General features: G+C 36.4%; 2 protein-coding genes across 3 annotated transcripts in view; one reads left to right on the top strand and one right to left on the bottom strand.

Annotated features, from left to right (window-relative positions):
- LOC145329610 (FAD-dependent oxidoreductase domain-containing protein 1-like) overlaps positions 1 to 22,282 on the top strand; it is a 23,021-nt gene extending 739 nt beyond the window's left edge. Inside the window, exons 3-21 of the mRNA XM_080173901.1 lie at positions 430 to 534; positions 1,101 to 1,158; positions 1,873 to 1,941; positions 2,421 to 2,508; positions 3,132 to 3,258; positions 3,548 to 3,597; positions 3,981 to 4,023; positions 4,276 to 4,368; positions 4,567 to 4,638; positions 4,815 to 4,889; positions 13,207 to 13,339; positions 17,023 to 17,150; positions 17,454 to 17,505; positions 19,188 to 19,260; positions 19,619 to 19,766; positions 20,038 to 20,116; positions 20,470 to 20,586; positions 21,336 to 21,432; positions 22,144 to 22,282. Coding sequence (XP_080030027.1) covers positions 430 to 534; positions 1,101 to 1,158; positions 1,873 to 1,941; positions 2,421 to 2,508; positions 3,132 to 3,258; positions 3,548 to 3,597; positions 3,981 to 4,023; positions 4,276 to 4,368; positions 4,567 to 4,638; positions 4,815 to 4,889; positions 13,207 to 13,339; positions 17,023 to 17,150; positions 17,454 to 17,505; positions 19,188 to 19,260; positions 19,619 to 19,766; positions 20,038 to 20,116; positions 20,470 to 20,586; positions 21,336 to 21,432; positions 22,144 to 22,201 — 1,665 coding nt within the window. The 3' untranslated portion in view covers positions 22,202 to 22,282. The remainder of the gene's footprint in view (positions 1 to 429; positions 535 to 1,100; positions 1,159 to 1,872; positions 1,942 to 2,420; positions 2,509 to 3,131; positions 3,259 to 3,547; positions 3,598 to 3,980; positions 4,024 to 4,275; positions 4,369 to 4,566; positions 4,639 to 4,814; positions 4,890 to 13,206; positions 13,340 to 17,022; positions 17,151 to 17,453; positions 17,506 to 19,187; positions 19,261 to 19,618; positions 19,767 to 20,037; positions 20,117 to 20,469; positions 20,587 to 21,335; positions 21,433 to 22,143) is intronic.
- LOC145329612 (uncharacterized) lies at positions 9,548 to 12,198 on the bottom strand. 2 transcript variants are annotated; one of them, XM_080173904.1, is made up of 3 exons: positions 11,720 to 11,881; positions 10,168 to 11,227; positions 9,548 to 9,598 (listed from the first exon to the last, which is right to left on the bottom strand). In XM_080173904.1, exons 1-2 carry the CDS (start codon positions 11,870 to 11,872, stop codon positions 10,346 to 10,348), a joined length of 1,035 nt encoding a protein of 344 aa, XP_080030030.1. In that variant the 5' UTR covers positions 11,873 to 11,881; the 3' UTR covers positions 9,548 to 9,598; positions 10,168 to 10,345. The 2 variants fall into 2 exon arrangements, with proteins under 2 accessions (XP_080030030.1, XP_080030029.1); XM_080173903.1 differs by having other exon boundaries at positions 10,168 to 12,198.

Raw genomic sequence — 22,282 nt, 5'->3', positions numbered from 1 at the left:
CGTGGATTTGTAAAAAAAAAAAAAAATGGCGGCCGCTCCAGCCCAAAGCCGCCGATTTTTTGTGTTTTCTTTCCAAATTAGACAATTTTGAATTATTTAAGACAAACTTTTTTTCTTATGAAAGATTTCACCTATTTTTTCTTCTGGCTTTTGTGATTTTTTTAGTTGAGCTGGGACATGGTTTAATATTAAAATCCAAAAAATCTTAAATTTTTAAAGTTTTAAAACGCAAACACCTTAATGGAATTCTGCGAAAGCTACCTCCCCCTTTCTAGTAGAAACATCAAGAATGATTCAATAAGATCGTACAAATAGTGTAATGTTGGGTAGGTAAATATTTAAATGATATGCTTATATACAGTGCTAAATCGTTTTAGAAATACTATTTTAAAATCAAATTTAATTTAATCTTAATTGCTATTAAAATAGAATAAATTTGAATTATCTGCATTAATGGATCAATTTAATGAGAACGAAGGAAAAGTGGATTTAATGGCGCAACCAGCCAAACAAGTTCTCTTTAGTGATGAACAGGAAAGGTTAAATTTTTATAGTTAAGCAGAGAGGGAGCAGGGGGGACATTGAACTGTAAATTAAACTGTTACCGAAAATTTTATTACCCCGTTCTTTATTCGTTGGCTCAAAAACTTTCGGTACTTATTTGAATTTTGTTTTATTTTTGATCAACAGAAGCGCCAATTTTGATCATGAAAAGGTATGTACAATACATTATAATTCCACATTATATCTACTGTTTGATAGGAAATGTTTGGTTGAATAAGTGTCTCATCCGCCTCTCACCAACAGATCTCTAGCATAGATTATAGTATAAATTATTTTCTGCTACTTTGCTGTGTTAATACAAGCGACACCATTGGTTGATTTTCAATGACCCAATAGAACGGTTGCACAAGGCGGTTGCTATGGAGAGATACAGTTATTTAACCCTTTCTCCCTCTAGTGTTTTACTCTAATCTCCCACCTTTGAAAGAAAAGTAAATCTTTTTCAAGTTGAATTATATCATTCACAAGATTTTAATGTCTAGCTATTTAAGCTATTTTAGTAAACCAATAAAAAATAAAAAAAAAATAACCTATAGAAAGCATTAATGAGGGATATAAACCAACGGATACCTTATGCTTGTGAAACTGAACCAGGTTAGACAGATAGATAGGTAATAATACGTTACAGACAAATAGATAGGATAAAATTCCTTGCTGATAGAGACCTTAGATAATTAGATTTGATTTGTTGATAATAAGAATTTAATAACTAGATTTCTTTTGAAAATTTAACTTGCTTTATGAATCGTACCTCTAGGTATTTGTAGTCAACTTTTTAAATTCTAATATAAGGGGTAGCGGGGTGCTATGTGCCCGAACCTCGTAAACCTTGAGCAAAATGGACTAAATAAATATTGAGCTAGAATTTTGAAACGTGGTACGTAAGCCTAGTCCAATAGTAACTACATCTATAATCTATATGGAAAAAAATTCAAACTTTTTTATTTATAGGCTATGTTAGGAAAAAAAACCTGCGGAAATGTGGTTTTTAGGCCTTTTTTAGTCTATTTTGATGTAGAAACTTTCTTTTAATTGTTTTTTAGTAGTGCAGAATAATCAGCTCACTATGTTAGTAATATTTAGAAAATGCGTTGCGTAGGCATACGCCGTAAATGCAAAGTAGATGCATAAAATTCACAAAACTCTTTATAAGGTTGGGACTAAAATTCAATTTAACCGGACTAAAAATCCAGATGATTTTCACGGACTTCGGATTCGGGATTTTGACATTTTGTATAATAATTTGCGTGTCAATTCTAAACGGATTCAAATGGATAAACATGTAAAAGCTACCCTGTATATTTGTAGGTGTGTTTTGTGTGGAAAATTCAGTGAAACCTCTGGTACCCTTTCCTGACCCCTGCTTTACAGAATTAAGTAAGTTCCTTTCTTATTTTCTTTGTGGATAAAACAAGTGTATATGTAATCCATGTCATGTCACAAGCTTCCCTATAAAGCACCAAGTTCTTCAAGTGCAACTTTATATAATGCTAGTGGCATCGCCCCATGAGAGATTATGGTACTATGAGGGTCGTTGGAGGATTTTCAAGGGAGGGTCTCCGAGCCTCAAGAAAAAAACTTAAAACCATAGTAACATATTTTGACCATATAGGAATGGTACCTATATTCCCTAAAAATAGTGACCAATCGTTTCATGCATCTTTCTAGGGAAGGGCGGTAAGAAAATTAGGATATAACCATCCCATGACCTGTGTAAAGCTTTCCTGAAATGGAGATTTCAATCGGGTCAGTGGTTAGTGAGATCTTAAGGGACAACTAAAAGAACGTAATAAATCATAATTCAGGGTATTATTGAATCTTTATAAACAAGAATCAAAATTAACTTATAAATTTAGAGTCCCACGAAATTGTGAAAGAGTATTCCTTAGGCTGGCCGGTTATTAGACCCCCTCCAATAGCGGACAGAATAAGGCAAGGTTTCAGGTAAGAAACTATTTTTCCAACATTGCTTCGAAATCTATTAATATCGGGTGGCTTAGAACCTGTTCTCAGCCATACTAAATATATGTATAGCATCGTATTCATTCCAGTTTTCTACAAATATAAAAATGCACGTTCAATAAGATTAAAACGCTTTAATTGATGAAAGATTGCCACAAGTAGACCCAATACCCCAAATTTTAAACCTTCAGCTTCAATAACAAAAAAGTTGCAGGAATTTTTACAGCTAGCTTAAGCCAGGTACAGGTTTACCTGAGCACGCCAAAGAAACTAACTAGCAGGGGTGTTCGAGGAAGGTATTGTGAGTTCATAACCAATCTTACTTAAATCGTAGCTGTAGCTTCCCTACTAAGATTTTTTCAAAATACATCTTCTTGGCTGCTGGGTTTCAATTTTTCTTTCTACTATAATTATGAAATGAATTTTTTGTTTCAGCGAGCTAGTTTACAAAGTTTAGAGAGCAAATCTAAATGTTAACTGAATATTTCAAAGCTGTGTTTTAAAATCATATTTTACGTATGTGAGAACTTTGAAAGTTTTCCATTGCTCATGAAAAAAATTTAGAAATAAAATTAAGTAGCCTGTACCTATATAATTGTATTCAGTTTGAGTAAGCCAGATAGCCGGTACTACCCATATATCCAAGAGTTCAGAAACCATTATGATATGTTGATTATTGGCGGCGGAATGATCGGTTCGTGTATAGCCAACTTTCTAGCGGAAAAAATTGAGGTAACTGCCAAGTTTATACTGTAAATTTTACTGGTACCCAAAGTTTTATAAACAAGTATTCTCATTCCTTGGATTAAAAGATTTCGGAACTTTTCTTACTTTTATACAAGTTTTATTGGTTGGTTTGAACTAGCAGTGTCCAAACTTTTGCATTAATAATTACATATTATAATTCTGTTTTTCCTCACTGTTCTGGATGTGTATTAGACAAACATCTTATCCCCCAAGTAAAATGTTATTTTTCGCAAATATTTTGTCAAAAATATATATCGAATATTTTTTTGTATAGGTAAATGATGGCTACAGAATTGGTATTGTTGAAAAAGATCCAACATACAGGTAACCTAATAATTCAATTTTGGTTCAATTTTTTGTATTTTATACCTATCTTTTTTTTATATTCCTACTGTAGTAGTTGGTTTTCTATGTGTTTTTGAACCATTGTTGTGGAGCTGATTGATTTTGTTGTGGCTCCGGATCCACAAAGCCTCCTATTAAAAAACCGCTCCGTCTCATACCTAATATAAAGAAAAACTCAATAAATTTTTTTCAATTCAATTTTTGTTTTTTGAGGGTTTAAAAAGTTCAATTTTTGAGAAAAAAAGACTTGAAATACCTACTTAAAAGGGTTTTAAAACTATTCTTTTTCAAGATATTTTGTTTAGCTACCCTCGGAGCCGGAGCCACGCTTCCAGAAGTTTCAATATGTTTTTGTTTTTTAGAAAAAGTTTATCAACACAACATTTGGGATCTTTAAGAACACAGGTATGAAAATAAACAATATTTTTAAAAAAATTTATTTATTGATTTTATTTATTTATTATCAATTGAAGTCCTCCAAAAGTGTTAAGCTAACGAATAAGAAAACGTTTTTATAAAACTTTGGGGACTGGTGTATTAAACAGCCAAATGGCCCCACAACCTCTCTGAAAATTTACCCTACACTTTAATTAAATGTTATTGTTCATAGAACATACATTAAACATTTGATTTGATTTTATACATATATATTTTTAGTTTTCTAGTCCAGAGTTAGTGGAGGCAGCTTTATATGGCTCAGATTATTTAAGATTAATTGATTATAATAAACCAACACCAAATGACCAAGAGGTAATTCATTTTTGATTATTTTACTTTGAACTTATTAGAAATTACAGAATATTTTTGCCCTTTTTTATTTTTTAACATCCAACTTATTTTAAACAGGTGTTTTTTTTTAAATTTTTCTAATGTTGATCCAATCTCCTTGACCAACAGAGTTAGAAAGTACCATTGTAAGTCCTATAAATTCATAATATTTTATTTTAGGTAGCTGGCGGATTTTTTAATTCTCCAAACGTAAAGTTTCATCCCCATGGTAACTTAACATTATTTACTGAGGTAATATTGAGTTTTTAGGTGAAATTTTTTTTTTTTTTCGAATTCGTACCTAAATTTTACATTATTCTATGAAAATGAAGTCTCGTAAAGGAATTCTCTATAAGAAACATGATTTTTCAGTATATACCAGAAACGGTTTTACTTTAGTGAAAAGAATAAAAGAATTACATATTTAGGACCACAGAGAAAAAATGGAAGAAGCGCATGATATCCAAAAAAGATGTGGTGCTCAAAATGCTCTACTTTCTAAAGTAGGTCTATTTATAAAAAAATAGCGGCTACGCCGCGCCCCTAGAGACCTTCAGTGGAACGTAAAATGTTTTCTTTATAATATATGTTAAGATCAGCAGATCCAAAAAAAAATATTTAAAAGGCTGCTAGGCGGCACTAGTTTTGTAGAACACGATTTTTTGGTGATTTTTTTAGGGAGGGTGGTGGTACCCTCCCCCTAAAATTGTTTTAAACTTGCCCATAACTTTTGAGAGACTACGCTGTAATTGAGAACCGTTCAGCGGTACAGTCACACACTTGACAAGTACATAATATCATTGCAACCCTTACCCAAGCTCCTCTGTGGAGGGCGTCATTCATAACGGTGACTTAATTTAGGACACCTGCCATACTCAGCGAGGATGAGGTAATAAAGAGTAGGTCCCTTGAGACAGCGGGTCAAGTACTTGTACTTGAGCGTGGACCTTGAGCTGGCCCTGGTGCTACCTGTAAAATACCTCTTATGGGCGAGGCTGACAGCCCGAGACCAAAACCAGTCCGAGTCCACCAGCCCAGGAAAACTAAGGGGAGCAGTAGTGTCCCCTTTTCTGTCCATTCACCCTAAATAATTCTAGTTTAGTCATGTTAATCTTTTCTAGGTTTACCCTTGACCTCACCCTTATATCCCCGCTAGAGCCGCAGCTCTTAGAGGGATTTTTATGGGGCGAGTTAGAGTTTCCCTTTCTCTTTATTCCTGAAATGGTTTAGATTAGTGTAGCTGAGTCCAGTCTTCCTAAAACTAGTTTATAAGGTTAGTAGGGAAAGATTTGGTGAAAGTGTAGAAACGTAGGTGGTAACCGTGCGCGCGCTTATATTTTTCAAGGGAAAGTTTTTCAGTTGAAGATAAAACATTGAACTGTTGATTAAAAATGTCTTTTAATGCAAACATGGAGCTTTGGACTGAGATGAGTGAGCGTTTACAAGGTTTGCGAGCGGCTCTGATGGATAGAGCTAATCGGACTGACGAGGAAAATGTCAAGAGAGAGATTGCAAGAAGTATGTATAAAAATGGATGGCTAACAACCCAGCTAGAGTACAGCCGACCCACCCCTGAGCAATCTGCTGATGCCCAAGCTGATGAGTTGGCAGCGCTCCAACACGAGGTTGATATGCATGAAGCTACGAGTGTCGCTATTTAGGGCTTTCAGCCTTAAGTACCTAGTTAAACTGATCTAAATTTCAAGATTTCCAGATTTAACTAACTAAGTTTTATCATGAAAAATGTTGGAGTCCTATCTATCATTTACGAAAGTCTAACTCTAATAAATCTGATAAAAATCTAATGTAATTTATTATTTATACTGTACCATAACCTGTATAGTAGTTGGATGTTTGCCTGTCAGCAACTCTTAAATGTCTTATATGCGCTGTTTAACAGTTATACACTCATAACGATTACATTATCTTTAATTTAATTTGGCTAGGTTTTAGCCACCTTAACTTGCAAGGTTTTTGCAAGTGAAAGTCAGCTAGTTTTCCTAGCTTATGTGTAATAATATTGCAAGGTTTTTGCAATTTATTTTTCCTGTGTGTCGATGATTCCCGTAACTATTTAATTTTACCTAAAGATATTTGGCTAGGTTTTAGCCATTCTCGACTTGCAAGATTTTTGCAAGTATAATCATAGCTAGGTTTTCTAGCTTTTGTTACCTAATATTTTTGCAAGATTTTTGCAAATGCTGGTCGACTAGTTTTCCTAGTCTTATAATATAATGGGCTTATTTTTCATTCTAAATAATCGAATCTACGCGTTGCTTTAATAAACTTAAGTACGTTATCAAGGTTAAGGGTGGGTAAGTCTATAACTCGTAAGAAAATATGTCCTAGATGTTGTTGTCTTGCGTGGCTGAAGGCTGGGCATTCTGTTAGGTAGTGTTCTACCGTTTCCGCATCGTCAAATTCTTCGCACTGTTTGCATGTAGGTGCGGCCTCTATTTTCATATTGTTCAGATGGTAGCCAAGTGTTGCGTGGCCTGTATAGATTTGTGTGATCATGTTCATCATCCTTCTCGGTTTAGTTATCAGTTTTCTCCACAAACCATTCCTGACACTAGGTAGCATCATTTTTGTTTGTCTACATGTTGTGATCCTCTCCCATTCTTTCTGCCAGTTTTTGAAAGTGAAGTCTTTAATTTCCGCTTTTATATTTGCATCTGAGATGGGAATGCATTCTCCAGGTGTGTGTATTTTCATCATCGCCCCTAGCTTCGCTTTTCTATCGGCCACCTCGTTTCCAAGGTGGCCTTCGTGTCCAGGTACCCAGGCCACTAGCACTCTGTTGTCTTCTCCAAGTTTGTTTAGCAGTCTTTTGGTCTCAAAGATAACTTTGCTTCTTATTTGATAGTTTTGGATTGCTGTTATAGCAGAGGTGTTATCAAGGTAGAAATTTACAGTCCTGTTCCTTATGTTGTTGGATATGAGTGTGAAGGCTGCTTCTGCCAGCGCTAACAATTCAGCTTGATATACCGTTGTATGGCTACCCAGGTGTTGGGCGCCACTGATTTTAAGTCCTCCTCCAGTGATAATGTAGCCAAAGCCTGCTCTTCCTGCCATCTTGCTGCCATCTGTGAAGCATGTAATTACTTCCTGGTCTTTTGTTCCTGGCTTCAGGTTACTTTCCCTAGCTTCTTGTCTAGTGCCAATCTTTGTTTTAAAGTGTGTAGGTACAAACTGTGTATTTACCATTCTGTCTCTTGGTAAAAAGATTGTTTTAATGTTCTTTGCCAGCTTACGTATAATGACTGCATGTGATTTTTCGCTGACTATTTCAGCCTGCTGCACTGTCCAACTGTTGTTCCATATCAGTCTTTTGTAGGTGTTGATACTTTGTGCCTGAAGGTGGAAGACTATAGGTTCTAGTCCCAGCATCACTTCCATCCCCGCCGTGGGGGTGGACTTCATACTGTTAAGTATGGCCAGACAACCTTTCCTTTGTACTCTCTCCAGCCTTTTTCTGTTCTTTCCATTTAATCTACCTGAGATACCTTCAATCCAGATCATAGCTGCATACGTCAGGACTGGTCTCACTACCGCTGTGTAAAGCCATCTGCATATCCTTGGGTTGAGTCCCCAATTCTTGGATATCATCCGTCTGCAGTACATCATGGACATGGTTGCTTTGTCTGTTATGTTCCTTATATGAAGATCCCATTTGAGATCACTTCTGAATGTTACTCCAAGATATTTCATGCTTGACACATACTCCAGCTCAGTTTCATTCATGTAAATTTTTGGTAGTACTGGGTTTTTCTTGTTGGTAAACAGCATCAGTTTGGTTTTGCTTGCTGAGAAGCTCAGTCTGTGGTCTGTAGCCCATTCCTCCAGTATATGTATGTCTCTCTGTATATTTTGTGCACAAGATATTTCATCCCAGCCGATTGAGATGTCAAGTATGTCATCCGCAAAAATGTAGAGGTCTGTTGGGTTTCTTTCTGGCATTCTATCACTTAGATTCTGCTGATTATTATTCCATAGGTGAACGCTTGCAACGGATCCTTGTGGTGTGCCTCTAGTTGTTTGTTTGGAAACCATGACGTCATCATGCATGGCTGTCACTTTTCTGTTTTTAAGCATTATTTCTGTCCACATTACCGTTTGTCTTGATGCTCCCATCCGCTCTAGGTTATGTATCATCATATTAATGGAGGCATTGTTGAAGGCGGCGTCGATGTCTGCGAACAGAACAATCGCACACTCGCCATTCAACTTTGCCTTCTCAATTTTCGCCACTACTGCGTGGAGACAGTCTTCTGTATTGGTGCTTTCCTTGTATGAGAATATTTTCTTACTTGTTTTAGATCTAAGATGGTTTTCACTAACTTCCCAGTAAAGTGTTCTTTCCAAACCCTTTAATAGGAAGCTAGAAAGGCTAATGGGTCTTTTAGATTTAGGATCAAGGCTGTCTTTTTTACCTGGTTTATCAATAAACGCTACCCTGGTGTCTAGCCAGGTTCTAGGGCACTTACTTTCCCTCACACTTCTGCGCCATAGCTTCACAATGTCCCCCCCAATAATTTCGATGCCTTTCTGTAAATGACACGGGTAAATGCCGTCCATACCTGGAGATTTAAACGGCTTAAAAGATTTTAATGAATTAGTAACTGTTTCAATATTAATAACTCTTTCAATATCAATAAAATTATTATTATTACTATGGTCATATGGCTCCGTATGTCTGTCATCCTGTTCGTCCGGAAAATGTGTGTTTAATAAGACATTTAAGGTATCCTTGATGTTTTGTGTGTACTCCCCATTAGGTTTTCTCACAGTTCCCAGCTCTCTGTTGTTGTTCATCTTCATTAGTTTCTGTATCCTGGCTGCTGCATCAAGTCTATCCATTTCCTGGCACAAATTGTACCAGGCCTTTTTCTTAGCTGATTTAACTAAAGTATCATGCCTATTTCTAACCGCCCTATATTCTGCTGCTCTTTCTTCATTATTAAATCTACCTACCCTTCTCCTATGAAGATTAACTAATTTCTTACTAGCCTCAAGGTTCGAGCTCCACCATTGTGGGCGATTCTTAGATCTTTTCTTAACACTAGGACAACTATCATTGTAAGCACCTATGATATCATCCCTGAGCTGGTCTGCAGCTGTATCTATGTCTACCAAATCAACATTACCTCTTTTATTCCGCTTTTCTTGTAGCATCTCCTTGTATCTCCGCCAGTTGGTTTTCTTTATACATCTAAAATTATCAGAGTTATTTATGTTAATATTTTCAGTTAGCTCGAAATCTATATACGCATGATCCGAAAAAGATTCGATATCACTGACCCTCCATCCAACGACCCTATTAATCAAAACGTCCGAGACAAAAGTTATGTCTAAAACCTCGCCTCTCAAGATGTTAGAAAAAGTTGGTTTGTTACCTTCATTTAAAACTATAAGGTTTTTTGAAATTATGAATTCAAGTAAGTCTTCTCCCCGTTTTTGGGACTCTGACGAGCCCCAACTCAGATGTCTTGAGTTTACATCTCCCCCAATGATAAGTGGTAAGCTATTAACTCTGGCATATTCAACCAGTTCTATTAGTTTTTTGGCGGGCGGCGATTTTCCTTCCGCCTCTGGTTCACCTGGACAGTAAATAGAACAAAAGATTATTTGTTTATTATTAAACCTGAAAAGAACTGCTGTATGATCCCTATCCGTGAATTGATTAAGTTGGCAACCCCTAACTTCTTTGCTAGTAGCTATACAAGCTCTATTATCATTTTCCTTACTACAGTACACATTAATATTATGAAAAAATTTTACCTTATTATTTGAAATATACGGTTCTTGAACCAAGATAATTTTTCGTCCAAATCCTGTCCGTTGGGCATTTGTAGTCGTCATCGTTGTATCAGTCCGGTCATGGCTCCCAGTAAGCCTAGCCCCACATTGAACTGTGGCAGAGACAGCTTTGTGTAGGTTGGCCTGGGAGATTGGAGTATTATTTGTTGTTAGTGTTGGATTGGGCAATAGTATCTGGCTCTAATATGCTCTCATACTTCTTGTATGCCTTGTCTCTCAAGTCTTCTTTGACGGCGGTGATCATACCGCCGTCAGACAAGAAGACATATGACATACCGAGCTTCAAGCGGCCTTTTAGCCTGATCAGTTCCTTGAACAGCTTCTCATCCACCTGCAGTCCGACGGTGAAGAAACCATTCTCCGTGTCTGACAGCTTGTTCTTGGTGATCTCGGTTACCTTGAAATGATAGTCCCTGGACTCTCCAGTCTCAGGGTTGACATATTTATCCTTGATTATCTTATTCCACAGTTTTATCTTGATCTCCATTGTTGTCAGATCCTCACAGAAGAATTTTGTGTGGATCTTGCCCTTCATACTACGGTATAGTCTCTCCTGTGGCTTGTAGATTATGAATTTTATGCCCATGTCCTTCAGCTCCTCTGTGTGAGGGTCCATCCTTTTGATCTCGTTCTGGACAAATTTGGCCGTGTAGTTGTTGTTACAGGCAATCCAACCTATACGGTTGTTGATTCCACCAAAGATTGAGAGGTCAAAATCTTCGTTACCATTTGTCAGGAATTCACAATACTTATTAACCATGGTGGCATCTACGTGGTCAAAGGCCGCCTGATCGATAGCAATGCTATCATCATCGTACCTAAACTCATAGATGATGTTGTCAGCTGCCAGGGTTGCATAGCTAGGTCTGCTATGAACTTCATCCATCACTTCTTCTTCAATGAGCTTTGTGATAGATGGTCCACCAGTAGATTCTTCCTTTGCTTTCTTGAGCTTGTTGAATTCAAAATCTCGTTGTTTCTTTGCAGCACGCTTATCAGCACCAGTTCTCCTTCTCTTTTCCTGAATATCAGACATATCAGATATATTATTAGTGTTTACATTTCTCTCTTTCTCTTTATTCTGTACTTCCGTCTTTCTTTTCTTTTCTCTGCTCTTGACCACAATGAAAGGTTCATTGTCATCATCATCTTCATCCTCCATGTCAAGTATAGCTGGGTCTACATAAGTAATGTCTTTAGTGTTTCCTTCTAGGTCCAACTTACTGTCATTTGCAGTCCAATTAAGTTCTGTTATCTCTTCTGTTATTTGTAAGTGTCCAACAGTCTTTCTTATTTCCTCTTTCTGATTGTCTTCAAGACTCATGGCACTGAGTTCAAGACTATCATCCTTGATTGATTGTGCGTCGTTGTTAAATGAGTCATCATCAATGTCAACATAATCATCATCAGTAACATTGGTTCTCGTAGACGAGTCCCTATGTACGTTCTGACTTTTTAAGTTCTCAAAGTTCTTGCCTTGGGTCCTTTCGTTTCCGAAACCCCCTGGCATTACCTGTACAGTAGCCCTTTCACCGCCTTCCGCCTGTATAGGATCACTTCCGGCGTGGGTATCGGTAACCATCGGGGATGTTCCGCCCCTAGAGACCACGCTGCCGCTACCACCGACGTGGCCCCCATCTCTGCTTGATTTCTTGGCCTGGTTCATTTTCAAAGAAGTTCTGCAAGATTAATTTGTTATTAACCATAGACAGTTAATTTTAATTAATCCTGGTGGAGAGAGGAAAAGAAAGTAGAGGGATAGATGGAGGAAATGACAAGAGTCTGAGATCTTAAGCTACATAACATAACATCCTACTTGAATCCATTAGCTTGAGTTAAGGGAGGTAAGTAAGCTAAGGAAAAATAAAAGAAATGAAATGATTTTGTCCTAATTAAAATAAAACTGAAACACCCTGACTCACTTTTTAACAATAGTCGCTACTAATTAAAAAGTTTAACAAAAATTTACTAATTTTCACCATTGTTTGATAAAATTTGAACTTGAACTTGAAAATTTGCGGTGACGTTTAAACTAAGTGTACACAATGGTGACCCTAGCGACTCCTTACGGTGGAACGTGTAATTAACCGAGACAGGGTTGCCGTCAATCATAATTGTTGGTTGTACTTTTCATCGTTATTTTTAATTTAAATCGGACTAATCTTACTGTTGTTTGGGGGGGGTAAAAGTAAAATTTTGAAATAAAATGTTAACATCTCTTTTTGTGTAAATATTTGTAAGAGTACCATTTTTGGGGGATAAAAGATGTGAAAAATTTTCCTAAGTAGACAACCAGTGGTACTCAAATATGGCGACCGTGGTATGACAGTAATTTTCTTGAAAATCACGCAACCTCGTTCCTTATAATTAAATCTCTTAAATATTAAGATGATCCAACTACAAGTTTGGTCCTAGTTCTTTTTAACCTAATTGAGAGATGTTAACCCCTATCTTATTTTGACTATTCTACACTTGTAAGATTTGCAAAGTAGTGTCTACACACCTTTTAGTTGGGTCCCCTGGACCGTAAGCCCCCGTGCCTCGACAAGGCTTGGTGTATCTACGACCCTCTCTTAACCCACCTAGACTGATGCTCTCTTTCGAGCGGCTAGGCAAGGGAGGGCACACGAGGGGGCCCTGGTGCTAGCTTACTAAAGTGTCTCGTCCTACTCCATGATTACTTAGGTCCAAACACTAAGAAAACTATGGCTACATACACTCATATCCTGTTTCTTTATTATAAGGACTAGCGGCTGCTCCCCTAGCATCTATTGGCTCTATATTTAAAGGGATATTAAAAGGCAGAAAGATATCCTAAAACCATACCCAACTTATTTATGAAAAAATAAAACCATCTCAGAACCTAAAGAAGCTTTGCTGTACAGGAGAACCATATCGGTTCAGCTGTTAGCGAGATCTTTTCTCTACAGACAAAAAACAGCTTACTACTTTACTAGGATAAAAATTATGAACTAACAAAACAATAGATTTTCTATTTAGGGCAATTTGGAGCGTAGGTTTCCTTGGTTGAATACAAATGATATAGCTGGCGGTTGCCTGGGACTAGAAAGCGAAGGATGGTTTGACTCTTGGAATTTACTCCAAGCGTTAATTCTTAGAAATAAATTCTTAGGTAGGTAATTAAAATATATTCATCACAGTTTTTAATAGGACCCTAGTAAAACGATAAATTAAAATGATAGAAATATTAAAAAGTATTAATCATTAAATTCTGACAATAATAAGTTAAGTCAGGGGTGTATAATTTGTATAATTATATTCTGCATAGGATCCATTGCTAGGGGGGGGGGGAGGGAGGAGGGGGAGGGGTGAGAGGAGTGAGAAATATAAAGGGGGAATAAATTGATAAAATAAAGTGTACTGAAAACATCAGTTTATACCATTATCCAGAAAAGGGGGGGGGGGGGAAATGTGGTGACTCGTCACACGACATACCAGCAATTTTATTTTGGATGCTACTCCCTTAGTTTTAGAGATAATTGGATGAAATCTTTTGGGCTGGGTCACTAATTACCCCAACTAGTGGTATCTTTAAAAAAAAACGGCGGCGGGACCGCCGCTCCCGCCGTTTTCCGCCGCCACCAAAAAAATTTTTTTATTGCATTTCTCGCCGAATTAGGCAATTTGGAATCATTTGAGACCATGTTATTTTTTTCAAAAAATTTTCCCCTTACAAGCAACCCTGCGGGGGGACTTGGTCATTTTTTCAAGGTATATCTTAAAATCAGTGGTACTCCTGTGCTTTAAAAGATATTTAAACAAAATATCTTTTTCAAATTCTCGTATATCAAGGTATATCTTAAATTCAGTACTTCTCCTGTGCTTTTACTGAATTTAAGATATATCTTGATAATTTTTTTCGGCTATACTCAAAAAACGCCTATCTCAGAAAACGCCTATCTCAAAAAACGTTTAAAAATTATCGTTTATCAAGGTATATCTTAAATACAGTAATTCTCCTGTCATTTTGAAGATATTGAAACTAAATCTTTTTAGGTTGGTAAGTTTAAAATATTTTAATTAAGAAAACGGCGGCGGGACCGCCGCTCCCGCCGTCTGCCGCCGTTTTCCGCCGCCACAAAAAAAAAATTTTTTATTGCATTTCTCGCCGAATTAGGCAATTTGGAATCATTTGAGACCATGTTATTTTTTTCAAAAAATTTTCCCCTTACAAGCAACCCTGCGCCTATCTCAGAAAACGCCTATCTCAAAAAACGCCCATCTCAGAAAAACGCCTATCTCAAAAAACGCCTATCTCAGAAAACGCCTATCTCAAAAAACGCCTTTTTCATAAAATGCCTACTACATTTTTAAGAATTGTCTTGAAGTGAAACATGGTAGTCTAAGGTATTGTGAATATTGTACAATATGTACATTATAAATCTTCCTATTAAAATATCTATGACTGAAGTATGATATCACTCTTGTACATTCCTTAGGCACTTTGCTGTTTGAAAATTGATCACAATTGAATAACAAAAACTTTTACATAGTTAATTCATGTTTTAAGTTTCTTTACTTCATATATCTACTGCAAACAACCCAGTTTACTTTTCAGTTATTACAATAATCTCTATAAAACATAATTCTTATTTATTATGTTATCATTTGACCTAATATCTTGAATTAACAGAATATCAGGTTGAAATGTTGTAAATATGACTAAGCCTAGTAAATTTGTTAAGAGACATTCATAAAGATGTTGTGTAATTTTGTTCTAGTTTTTATTATGCTTAAAAGAAATTTTAGTAGATTCATGTTATATAATTATCAACATACACAAATAATATACAAAATATTTATTGAGTATGATATGCTTTAAAATTATCAGAATTATATAGCTGTTCCTCAAAATAATAGAATTGTTTAGAATAATTATTATAAATCATAAATTAATTATAATTATATAGCTGTTCCTCAAAATAAAAAAATAGTTTAGAATAATTATCATCTATAATACAAAGTAGAACGATGTCTGTCCGTCTGTCTGTCTGAAGCTTAAGATCTCAGTAACCACTGAACCGATTGGGCTCTACTCTTCAGGGAATATACCTACTGGTCCTGTGATGGTTTTAAGCTATTTTCTTGGGGGGGTGGGACACCCCCAACCCCCCCAAAAAATGAAAAATACCCCCCCCCCAAAAAAAAATTTTTTTTTAACTTTTTCTTTTTAAATCTAAAATACAAAAAATTAGGTTGATCAAACCTCTAGATCATGAATGACAAGTATTTTATTATTATATTAAATACTAGTTATAAATTAGGCTTTATTTTTTAAAAATGTAGTAGGCATTTTATGAAAAAGGCGTTTTTTGAGATAGGCGTTTTCTGAGATGGGCGTTTTTTGAGATAGGCGTTTTCTGAGATGGGCGTTTTTGAGATAGGCGTTTTCTGAGATGGGCGTTTTTTGAGATAGGCGTTTTCTGAGATAGGCGTTTTTTGAGATGACCCTTTTTTTCAAATTATCGTTTATCAAGGTATATCTTAAATACAGTAATTCTCCTGTGATTTTGAAGATATTGAAACAAAATCTTTTTAGGTTGGTAAGTAAAAAATATTTGAATTAAGAAAACGGCGGCGGGACCGGCGGAACCGCCGCTCCCGCTGTCCGCCGCCGATTTCCGCCGCCAACAAAAAATTTCTCGCCGAATTAGGCAATTTAGAATCATTTGAGACCATGTTATTTTTTTCAAAAATTTTTCCCCCTACAAGCAGCCCTGCGGGGGTACTTGGTCATTTTTTCAAGGTATATCTTAAAATCAGTGGTACTCCTGTGCTTTAAAAGATATTTAAACAAAATATCTTTTTCAAATTCTCGTATATCAAGGTATATCTTAAATTCAGTACTTCTCCTGTGCTTTTACTGAATTTAAGATATATCTTGATAAACGATAATTTAAATAAGTCCCCCCGCAGGGTTGCTTGTAATTTTTTTGGTGGCGGCGGAAAACGGCGGCGGACGGCGGGAGCGGCGGTCCCGCCGCCGTTTTTTTTTAAAGATACCACTAGTTGGGGTAATTAGTGACCCAGCCCAAAAGATTTCATCCAATTATCTCTAAAACTAAGGGAGTAGCATCCAAAATAAAATTGCTGGTATGTCGTGTGACGAGTCACCACATTTCCCCCCCCCCCGGGAAATCGGACTAAAAACGTAAGATATGGGAAAGTTTTTTAAAATCCGCAAAAAGTTTCTTGTCCTCTCTTCTACAGACTCAAAAATTCATTACAATGATAAGAAATTAATTTTAACTATGAGGGGGAGAGAGGATACTTTTTGCAGCAGGAAAAAAATTCTCATGTGAATAATATACGGGGTAAGTTGAACAATCTTTTGTACATTTAAAAAATTACTTGAAAATTTTTGTGGTATTATCCTCTTAGAAATTTTTTTTTCAATATTGTAAATTTGAGTACCCCCCCCCCCCCCCCCCCCCCCCCCGACAGTGAACTATGAACTCTGGCCGCAGCGCTCGGCTCCCTAGCCTGCCTAGCCGCAGCGCTCGGCCCCCTAGCCTGCCTAGCCGCAGCGCTCGGCCCCCTTGCCTGCCTAGTCGCAGCGCTCGGCTCCCTAGCCTAAAACCTAACCTTACCTAAAATAGTTGTTCGTCGGTAGTCGGGGGGGGGGGGGGGGGGGGGGGGGGTACAAAATTGAAAAAAATTGAAAAAAAAATTTCTAAGAGGATAACGCCATTTTTGTTTGTCTGAAGCTGATTTTTATTTATTTTAAGACCCAACCTAAGATAGGTAAGTAAAGTAGATAGATATACGATTCTATACAGCTTTATTATTTTGTAGGTGTGGAATATATCCATGGAGAATTAATGTATGGCCACAGGCATGGTCTTGTTGCAGAAGTTGATCAGCAGAGCGAGGAGATGAACAGATATTATGAAGCACATATTTTTGTCGGAAAAACTAAACATGTAAGTTGTTAATCACGAAGTAACTCTATAATTATAATTGGTTCTATGTCTGTCTGTTCACCCGACATGAAGTTGAAATGATTTAAATAATGATTAGGTAATTTATTTGCGAAATTTCTGGTGAAAACTTCTTTGATGACAGTTTATTGCTGTAGTAAAGATAAAATGTAAAAAAATAAGAAATGAAACTATACATTACATTTTTTAAAAGTAATACGTTAAAAAAAGTTATTGATTCCATAGGTATCAAGTTTATGCACCCCTGAAGCAAAATTTTTTTTTTTCCAATTATATTCTGTTCAGGTTTATCCCATCGAATTTTCAGAACTATTCATAGCAGCAGGAAGCCAATCAGGTAGTGGTAGTTTCTTACACAACTATTCATAGCAGCAGGAAGCCAATCAGGTAGTGGTAGTTTCTTACACAACTATTCATAGCAGCAGGAAGCCAATCAGGTAATAATAGTTCCTTACACAACTATTCATAGCAGCAGGAAGCCAATCAGGTAGTGGTAGTTTCTTACACAACTATTCATAGCAGCAGGAAGCCAATCAGGTAGTGGTAGTTCCTTACACAACTATTCATAGCAGCAGGAAGCCAATCAGGTAGTGGTAGTTTCTTACACAACTATTCATAGCAGCAGGAAGCCAATCAGGTAGTGGTAGTTCCTTACACAACTATTCATAGCAGCAGGAAGCCAATCAGGTAATAATAGTTCCTTACACAACTATTCATAGCAGCAGGAAGCCAATCAGGTAGTGGTAGTTTCTTACACAACTATTCATAGCAGCAGGAAGCCAATCAGGTAATAATAGTTCCTTACACAACTATTCATAGCAGCAGGAAGCCAATCAGGTAGTGGTAGTTCCTTACACAACTATTCATAGCAGCAGGAAGCCAATCAGGTAATAATAGTTCCTTACACAACTATTCATAGCAGCAGGAAGCCAATCAGGTAGTGGTAGTTCCTTACACAACTATTTATAGCAGCAGGAAGCCAATCAGGTAATAATAGTTCCTTACACAACTATTCATAGCAGCAGGAAGCCAATCAGGTAGTGGTAGTTTCTTACACAACTATTCATAGCAGCAGGAAACCAATCAGGTAGTGGTAGTTTCTTACACAACTATTCATAGCAGCAGGAAGCCAATCAGGTAATAGTAGACCGTAGTTTCTTACACAACTATTCATAGCAGCAGGAAGCCAATCAGGTAGTGGTAGTTTCTTACACAACTATTCATAGCAGCAGGAAGCCAATCAGGTAATAATAGTTCCTTACACAACTATTCATAGCAGCAGGAAGCCAATCAGGTAGTGGTAGTTCCTTACACAACTATTCATAGCAGCAGGAAGCCAATCAGGTAATAATAGTTCCTTACACAACTATTCATAGCAGCAGGAAGCCAATCAGGTAGTGGTAGTTCCTTACACAACTATTTATAGCAGCAGGAAGCCAATCAGGTAATAATAGTTCCTTACACAACTATTCATAGCAGCAGGAAGCCAATCAGGTAGTGGTAGTTTCTTACACAACTATTCATAGCAGCAGGAAACCAATCAGGTAGTGGTAGTTTCTTACACAACTATTCATAGCAGCAGGAAGCCAATCAGGTAATAGTAGACCGTAGTTTCTTACACAACTATTCATAGCAGCAGGAAGCCAATCAGGTAGTGGTAGTTTCTTACACAACTATTCATAGCAGCAGGAAGCCAATCAGGTAGTGGTAGTTTCTTACACAACGCTTCTCTACATTTAGGGGATGTGTCCGTCTGTCACAATTTGCTCAGAATTTAAAGTTAGGATAAACAAAAACCATAAATAACCTTTTTAAATTCAGAAAATTATAATTTAGGAATTAGAATATAAAGTGAGAGAGTAAGTGTTTTCCAAGATAGGTAAAGGACTATGAATGATAATTTAACCTTAACCACCCCCGCCCCCAGGCATTTAAAAGCAAAAGCATATAGAATAGGGGTATGATTAATTTACCTCCAGTATCTGATAAACTTATTTACCTCTAATTTGATATTTTTAGGAAACGTTGGGCGAATGTTTGGTATGGGTACAGGCAGAGGCCCAATGTACATGGACATTCCTGTTGAACCCAGGTACTTATTATGTTTGGTATCGGTCCCAGGTACTTATTATGTTTGGTATAGGTACAGCCAGAAGTCCTAATTACATAGACATTTCCTGTTGATCCCAGGTTCTTATATTGTTTGGTATACCAATGATGATAAATCAAATTACCTCTTCTGTAGATTAGAATTATTGATTTATGAGTTAGGAAGACTCCGAATTTCAACTAACCATTTTAGATTTTTTTTAAAGTAAAAAGATTTAAAGCAAACAAATGAGGAAATATTTATTATAACTTTGTATTAGTATAAATTACAGACCATTGTCCCTTCGCTCCCTTTCAAGAACTACTTTTCTTTTCTATTGATTATATTTTACTATTTTAAGGCGAGGATACATATTTGAGGTGCAGCCTAACAACCCTCCGGGCCTTAATTTCCCCTACCTGTCGGATCCCAGTGGCTTGTTTGTAAAGAGAGAAGGGCTGTTAGGCCAGTATCAAGTTGGAATTTTGCCTGATACAGTAGATCCTAATGTAAGTAATCATTATTATATCCCATAAATGTAACAGGATGTTTTGACAGTGTGTGTTTTTTAGTAAAGGATCTCGCCAACCTGTGATTTGATATGGTTCTTATTTATAGTTACCCCTCTTGTAGGTCCGTCCAGGGATGATTTTGAAAAAATTCACCCCACTCTAAAAAAATAAGCTGAAAGTAGCGGATCGACTACCCGACCCTTTCTTCAAGTGCCTCTAGAGGCCTCAATTGGGTGCAGCATCTATTAAGATGTTGTATTATTTCTAGGAACCTAATTTGCCGGAAATAGCCCCGGAGGATTATTTTGATAAAGAAATCAGACCTCTGCTGGAATATAGATTACCTGGTAGGTTTTTTATTTACTTAGAGTTTAACCTGGATAATCTCTAGCGAACAGGTTGTGATACATCATTATGTCTTATTTTGGTGTAAGTCTTAACAAAATTTTAGTAATGAAGTGCATGATTACGCGGCCAAAAGTCATACAGCCAATTTGATTGCACGACCTTTGTATGGAAGTCCTAATTGAATAACTTAATTACTTGCGCCTGTTTTTGGCTCCTACTTTAAAATATTGAATATCTTTTATTGGTTACATTTTACTATGTTTTGTAGGTATGTAAATTAGCTAAAATACATTTATCTTCTATTTATATCTGGTTTACAATGTACATTGTACAATCAGTAAAATATTTTCAGGTTTCTCAGGCTGCACAGTGTTAGATCACCGAAGTATTGACTATGATTTGAACTACGTTGATGGAACACCCATCATTGGTAGCCATCCTATTCATACACATATCCATATGGCCACAGGTAAACAACAAAGTTTTTTTTCACATCTTTCTCAATGTGTTTTACAGGGACGTCCAAGTTTTTTTTGAGTGGGGGGGGGGGGCAGGTGTGCAAATTTGACCCTGCTGAGGGGGGGGGGGGGGGTGTAAAAATTAAGAGAACTTATTTTTTTCTATTTTTCTCCCCTCTTTGGTGAAATAAAAAACTAAAAAAAATATGTGGAAGTGGGCATAATATGATTAAAATAAAGAGTTCTGAAAATATTTTTCCATTTTATCTCCTTCCTTGCTGGAAAAAAGTAGGAGGGGAAAAAATTTTAAAAAATTGCAGCAGGTGAAAAAAATGAATCTTGTGCAGAATATACACCCCTGGGGGGGGGGGGGCTGTCTATGTTGTTTTACTTTAGTGGTTTCATGTATAGAGATGTGTAGTACAGTCAAGAATAGATATGGAGTTATTTAATTTTTATGTTTCCTAATAATACCCTTGATGTAAATATCCCTGATAAGATAGACTTAAAGGGCGTCGTAGCTCAATGGTAATGTACTGAGTTACGGTGGTGAGATTTTGAGTTCAGATCCCCATGTGGCAAATCGAATTTTTTATTCACAATGCAATACATTCACGCAACTTCCCCTTGGTCGTGTAAGAAGGGAGATAATGGAACACAAAGAAACAAATCTATGGCTACACAGTTACACACCTACGTAACATATTAGATAGACTTTATTATACCTAGATCCTACTTTAAATTATTTTTATTTTTTTAGGATTTAATGGACGTGGCTCAATGTTTGCTCCGGCAGTAGGAAGGGCGATCAAAGAATTATTCTTAGATGATGGTTATACTAGTATAGATTTTAGCAGGTAGGAACAATTAAAAGTCAAGTCGATTTTTCGTTATATGTAGCTGTACAAATTTTGTTTCCCCAATTTCTATATTCTTCAGTTTGATAGTTTTAAAGTTTTCTAGAATTTAGAAGAAAAAAGGATCTACTGCAGTTCACGGCAAAATAATGCTGGTAACGAATATTGCCAAAAATCTATTAATTTTAAAGGCTGCTAGCTGCCAAATGGCTGAACGTACATATCATGCCCGGACACTGTTTTAAGCGGCATAAGAAGGCCTACAAATAATCTGGAATAGCCATAAATCAATAATGCATAATTATCTCGCAGTGCAGAGAAATGCGCGAAAAAGGCCTATTTTACGCGTTTTTTCTTCAGTGAAGCCTACCCTGTGCATCATTGGATCTTGGCTATTCCAGATTATTTGTAGGCCTTCTTATACCGCTTAAAATGGTGTGCGGGTATGATTTGTATGTTCAGCCGTTTGGCAGCTAGCAGCCTTTAAAATTCATAGATTTTTGGCAATATTGGTTACCAGCATTATTTTACCGTGAACTGCAGTAGATCCGAAAAAAATATTATACAAGTTAATATTTAATATTTACGATGATAAAAAAAAAGTATGATTGGAGGAACACTATTTTATAAATATTTTACTCTACTTTACCTATTTTTTTCAGCCTTTTATATCATACCTAGTAAATATCTAATTTTTTTCTTATATTTTAGGTTCAGTTTTGACAGATTTTTGAATTTAAAAGAAACAAAAGAAAATTTCTATGCTTAAAAATTTATTTTTACAAAGACTTTAAAGTTAATAAGGGACAATTAAGAATGTTTATTTTTAAATTAAATTATTAGGTAACTA

This window comes from Acartia tonsa, chromosome 10 (assembly GCF_053477335.1).
Source record: "Acartia tonsa isolate MP-2025a chromosome 10, ASM5347733v1, whole genome shotgun sequence".
Classification (NCBI taxonomy): domain Eukaryota; kingdom Metazoa; phylum Arthropoda; class Copepoda; order Calanoida; family Acartiidae; genus Acartia; species Acartia tonsa.
This window is presented reverse-complemented; position numbering and strand designations above follow the sequence as displayed.